Here is a 6000-nt window from a genome sequence, read left to right on the forward strand (position 1 = left end):
AGGCGAGGGCTAAAGACGAGGCAAAGCAAGGCTTCAGGAGGGAGGGGCAGAGAAGGGATTCAGAGAGTGGGGTAGGACAAGAATCACAGACCGCCAGGGCCATGACTTCACTTGGTAATTGGATGCCGCCAGGCCCAGGACTCGACTCGGTACTTGGATGCCACCAGGGCCTGGACTTGACTTGGTAATTGGATGCCTCCAGGTAGTGGCGAGCTCTCGACTCAGCCCGGGAACAATACACAGCGGTTCTTGATTCCCTTTGGCGGGTTAACTGACGTCGGTGAGGAAACTTTGCAGGCTCACTTTGGCAAGGTAACTTGACAGGGTTGCTCCAGTGAGGAAAGACGAATTACCGGCACTCGCTTCGGGCGGAGACAGGGCTTGCACCGGCCAGATGACATTAGCACGCAGTACCTCTGATGACTTTGCAGATGCTCTCGCCCTGAAAGGCTGAAAGCCGGAGACTATAAGCCACCGGTTCAACTGAGAGTAAATTGCCTCCAATCACCAAGGCTGAGGCACACGGGAAAACAGGGAATCAACGGTCCGGATCGTAACATAAATAAAGTAAATTTAAAGAGATCCCGATCCGGACCATGACAAAATCATTTGTCACAGTCTAATCCCAAGAAGATCCATACAAATTGCCAGTACATTTCTTACTGGCTAAGCCTCCACATCATCAAGGATATCTTCAAAAGTCTGTGCCTCAAAGAGTTGGCATCTATTGATAAGCATCCAGGGCATGCCTCCCAGTTACTGCCATTGGGAAAGAGATAGAGGAGATTGAAGTCCCACACTCGGATTTGAGGAACAGATTCCAGTGTTCTGCCGTCATATTTCTGAACGGTCCATGTATGCTACCTCACTTTTCCCCTTGTGCTTATTTATTTCTCTTCTGCTTATAACTTGCAGTCATTTTGAATGCGTTGTCCTATATTCCACACAGAAAACAACAAATTTGAAGAAGAATGTCAGCAATAACAGAACTATTTCTGATTGTTTTGTTGTTTTCAGAGACTTCCTGCATAGTGCAAGGAGATCCGCACTATATGACCTTTGATGACCAAGCTCACGACTTTATGGGAACGTGCACGTACACCTTATCAAAACTGTGCAGTACCAGCAGCGGTCTGCCCTATTTCAATGTTGAAGCTGCAAATGAGCACAGAGGCAGAAACCCATACGTGTCTTACGTGAGACAAGTCAACGTTGAGGTTTCCAGTCACAGAATCACGCTAGGAAAGGGGCGTGTGGTAAAGGTAAGGGCTGGATGTGCTGAGTGTCTTCGTCAGGTGCATTGCAACGTCTGCGGAAGAATGAATTGATGGATGATTTGGATGTTTGCAGGTTGATGGGGAAGAGGCAGTGCTACCAGTTTCAGTCAGCCCGGGAGTTGTTGTCGCTCTGACTGGGCAGTACGTCGTCATTACCACTAGTTTTGGATTGCGAGTGAAGTTTAATGGCAAGCATCGAGCTGAGGTGACTCTCTCGAGTCTCTTCAAAGGCAAGGTGTGTGGAATGTGTGGGAACTATAATGAAGACAGAAGGGATGATTTTCTGAATCCAGATGGAATAATGGAACCTGACTCAGTCAGCTTGGGCAACAGCTGGCAGTCCGGAAATGACACAAGGTACAGTGTGAGAAAGCTGCTGGCAACGTTTCCATTGGGTTGGAAACTAACTGTCCTGTTTCTGATTTCCATCTTTATGCTCTTTGAGTTTTGATTTAGCTGGAAGTATTTGTGATTTGGGATGCTGCTGTTTCTGCAGGTGTACTCCTGATGTTGGCATCAGACCAGATTGCAGTGAGGATGAAAAGCGTATCATCGAAAGTCAATATTACTGTGGGATAATCAAGGATGCAGACGGTCCTTTCAAAGGGTGCCATTCGAAAGTCGACCCGGAAGCTTATTTTGCCGACTGTGTATACGACCTTTGTGCGTTAGGCACGGAGCAGGAGGCTCTGTGCAGCAGTTTGGAGTCGTACGGAGATGCATGCCAGTCAGAGGGAGCGAGAGTGGAAGCCTGGAGGAATGAGACCTTTTGCCGTAAGTGCTTGAGAGTCTAGTGCCAGATCTTTCAATGACACCTCGTGGAGATAGAGAGCAGTGAGAAGTGTTTGAGCAGTTAGTTCTGATGGAAGGAATGTCAGATGAGAGTAACGTGTAACCTTCTGGATTCCGTTCACAGCTGTAAACTGTGGAGCGAATAGTCATTATGAGCAGTGTGGCTCAGCTTGCCCAGCTACTTGTGTGAGTCCGAGTGCTCCATCGCGCTGCTTGAAACCTTGCGTGGAAGGCTGTGTATGTGACAGTGGGTACCTTCTCTACAATGACCGATGTGTGCCAGAGGAGAAGTGTGGTTGCTGGTATGAAGGAAAGCACTACCCAGTGGGCTCTGAACTATGGACAGATGATACCTGCTCAAGAAAATGTAGATGTCCTTCTGCGGGCAGTAAAATGGTGTGCTGGGATTCAACATGTTCTAAAGATTCATACTGTGGAGTTGTAAACGGCGTCCCCGGTTGCTACCCATACACGTACGGTATCTGCAGAGTGCATAATGATCCGCATTACAACACCTTTGACAAAGCCACCCTGCACTTTATGGGCAGCTGTACGTACACAATAGCCAAGTCGTGTGGAAATTCCTCCTCCCTTCCGTACTTCAACATTGAAACAAAGAATGAAAATCGTGGCGACGCAAGAGTATCTTATGTTCAGAAAGTGCATGTAACTGTTCACGGCCACAGCGTTTGGATTGTGAAGGGGGAATCTCAGCGGGTGTTGGTAAGTATGTCTCTTACTGTCAGTCTAATTCTTCTGAAGTACAGCGCTCTCCACCAAAAATCATTTTAGGTGGAAACATTTGATCGGTAAAGCATTTTGCTTGTGACTGGAGATGCGAGTAACTGAGAAGGGACGCGCAGTGCGATGGAAGTGAGTCGAAGTAAAGTGGCATTGGGAGCTTTTTATGCTCAGCTCTGAACGGCTGTGAGTGTGTACACCTGTGACGGCTAACGTCATTAGACATGCCTGAAGGGCTTGATAGGTACACGGTGCAAATGGTTGTTTTGTTTCTCCAGGGCTGCAGTCCCATACAGTCTGTATGATGCAGTATTTCGTCTTGTGCACAGGTTGATGACGTGTGGGAGACCTTACCTGTCCAGCGTGGCAAGGGTGCCCTGAGTGTGAGCAGGAGCGGAAGATACGTGGTCCTGACAACTGATTTTGGCCTCCACGTGTCTTACGACACTGATCATTCAGTGGAAGTGAAGGTGCCGAGTACGTACTTTAATCAGGTTTGTGGTATGTGCGGTAACTACAATGGAATATGGCAGGATGACTACATGAAACCTGACGGATCGCAAGCTAAGGATGTCAACGAACTGGGAAATAGCTGGAAGGTGCCACCTGACGAGCCGGGTTGTGACCCAATCGAGCCAGGAGTGTGTTTGCCCGCAGATGAGGAGCGCTACCGAGGTGATGATTTCTGTGGTCTGATCACCAGCCAGCAGGGGCCATTTGTAAACTGCCACTCGGTAATCAACACCAATGGTTTCTTCGAAAGTTGTGTTGTTGAAATGTGCTTGACGGATGGAGACCAAGGAGCTCTGTGTAGGACCCTGCAGATCTATTCGGATGCCTGTCAGAGAGCAGGAGTGACCATTGTGCCATGGAGGAACTCCACTTTCTGTGGTACGTATGAGTAGGCTCCAAATGTTGTTGGAGTAATACTGTACACTGGATTCCGGTTCATTGAGACACCCGGGACCAGTACGTTTTGGCCCAATTAAGTGACTGCTCCAATCAGCCAAAGGGTCATGGAAATAATTAATAGTTATAAAAAAAAAGACAAACTGCTGTTTAACCGATCAACAAATTCTCTACATCTGTGACGAAGATGGCAGAGTTTGTCATCAAAACATCGATTAAAATCGATACTTGTTACCGACCGGAAGTCCGAGGAGAGTTTACTCAGCAAATTATGTATATAAATGAAATACAGAGCAAATTATAATCCTACCCATACTACTAAAGTACTCTAAATCAATCTATTAGTTCCCAATAGTTATCGCTGGAGGAATCGTTCAGTAGAAGCTGCCATTTACTGTTGATTGTTAGTGAAGGAGATCGGTGCAGACAACTGGTGTAGATTGTTCTGCTCATGCAATGCTTTCGAAGATTGCATCCTGCAAAACTTCATTATTATTATCACGTTTAAGGTGATTTCTGATACATTGTATGTAGTTCTTAATTTGTGGAAGTAGTGGGATCATTTCCTTTTCCATCCCAAGCTTTTCTGGCATCTACAAGCCAGACTGCCTGAAACCACAGTGAGCAAAAGAGTTCTGAATCGTCTTCTGCTTATTTCTTACCAAGTGTCAGTGACAAATATCACAAGCACATTCAACTGATACTACTTGAAAACTATTCGCTCTAAGCAGAGTGTCGTGTCCAACGGCCAGACATGTCCACACGACTGACACAAGTTCATCTGTTCCCAACCTTTTTTACGTCATGGTCCCTTACCATGTTCCGAGCGGACCATGTACCACACCCCTGCGCAAGTCAGAAATTATCTGGCAGCAGTGTACTGGCCCAATGAAGCGACACGGTGTCCCAAACAAATAAAGGGAATGACGGTTATTTGCTGGATCAGATTTAGTTCCTTAAGAGTTGTCCCAAATAAGCAGCTGCCCTGATTAACTGATGGCCCAATTAACCGGAATCCAGTGTACTTACCAATTTTCGGAGCTGTGCAACATTGTGTCAGAGAATGGCCATTTGTGAAGTTTCTTGAATTGAAGTGTGAAAAGATTTGTTGCTTCTCTGCTTTCAGGTATCGTGTGTGCAGCCAACAGCCATTACAATGTATGTGCCAGCGCTTGTCCAGCCACTTGCACTGATCGCTTTGCTTCGGAGAACTGTAGTAAGCCTTGTGTGGAGGACTGTGAGTGTAACCATGGCTTTGTCCTGAGTGGAAGCTTGTGCGTGTCTGTCGAGAACTGTGGTTGCACGCACAAGAACAAATACTACGAGGTAAGTTGGACGTGTTTGCGGTGCTCTTTGGTTTCTATGGAAACAAGGTTCTGTTTCCCATCAGAGCACACAGCACTTTTGAAAATAAACCTTGCCGTTTGTGTGTCAGAAAGGTGCAATGTTCTGGGAAGACGGATGTCGAGAAAAGTGCCGCTGCACTGGAAATGACCGAATCGTGTGCGAACCAGCAAATTGTGGACCGGGAGAAATTTGCAAAGTGCAGGGTGGCAATTTGGGATGTTACGGCGCTGACACTGCGATTTGCCATATCTATGGTGACCCGCACTACACAACATTTGATGGGAAGCTGTACCATTTCCAGGGTGCCTGTAATTACACGGTGACCGAGACTTGTGGAAATACATCTGTCCAATTTTCTGTGACGAGTAGGAATGAGCACCGTGGTAGTCCGAGCTGGACTGTCGTTAACTCGGTGAGCGTGCGCCTGGAGAACCTCCACATTGCATTGCGGAAAAATAAGGACGTTTATGTGAGTATCATATATTTGAAAGAGTATAATTTTCAGCATTGACATGATGTTGTCAAGCAATAGTCGGGTTGTTTGTGATTTTCTGGAAGCTAACTCTGTCATGCTTTGTTTAGGTGGATGGAGTGAGGGTGGAGCTCCCTGTGGAACCCACTGCTTCGGTAAGACTGTCGCTGGTAGGATCATATGTTGTGCTCCAGACCAACTTTGGTCTTCAGGTGAAGTTTGACGGAGATCATCAACTGGTCGTAGTTGTGGACGAGAGATACAAAGGACAGCTGTGTGGCTTGTGCGGAACCTACACCAATGACCAACTGGATGACTTCTTGAAACCTGATGGAATACTAGCTTCGGATTCAAATCAGTTTGGGAACAGTTGGACAGTTACTGACAATGACTGGCCGTGAGTATTGTCATCTGCGATTTATGTGAAGGCAACTACTAAGACTTATCCACAAGTCCTGAAAA

General features: G+C 46.7%; 1 protein-coding gene across 1 annotated transcript in view; it reads left to right on the forward strand.

The window, feature by feature from the left end:
* LOC140196969 (IgGFc-binding protein-like) overlaps positions 1 to 5577 on the forward strand; it is a 102970-nt gene extending 97393 nt beyond the window's left edge. Inside the window, exons 40-46 of the mRNA XM_072256906.1 lie at positions 1018 to 1262; positions 1351 to 1634; positions 1774 to 2051; positions 2194 to 2792; positions 3140 to 3701; positions 4846 to 5045; positions 5155 to 5577. Of these exons, the coding sequence (XP_072113007.1) occupies positions 1018 to 1262; positions 1351 to 1634; positions 1774 to 2051; positions 2194 to 2792; positions 3140 to 3701; positions 4846 to 5045; positions 5155 to 5577 (2591 nt within the window). The remainder of the gene's footprint in view (positions 1 to 1017; positions 1263 to 1350; positions 1635 to 1773; positions 2052 to 2193; positions 2793 to 3139; positions 3702 to 4845; positions 5046 to 5154) is intronic.
* The last annotated feature ends 423 nt before the right edge of the window (positions 5578 to 6000 follow it).

This window comes from Mobula birostris, chromosome 4 (assembly GCF_030028105.1).
Source record: "Mobula birostris isolate sMobBir1 chromosome 4, sMobBir1.hap1, whole genome shotgun sequence".
Classification (NCBI taxonomy): Eukaryota; Metazoa; Chordata; class Chondrichthyes; order Myliobatiformes; family Myliobatidae; genus Mobula; species Mobula birostris.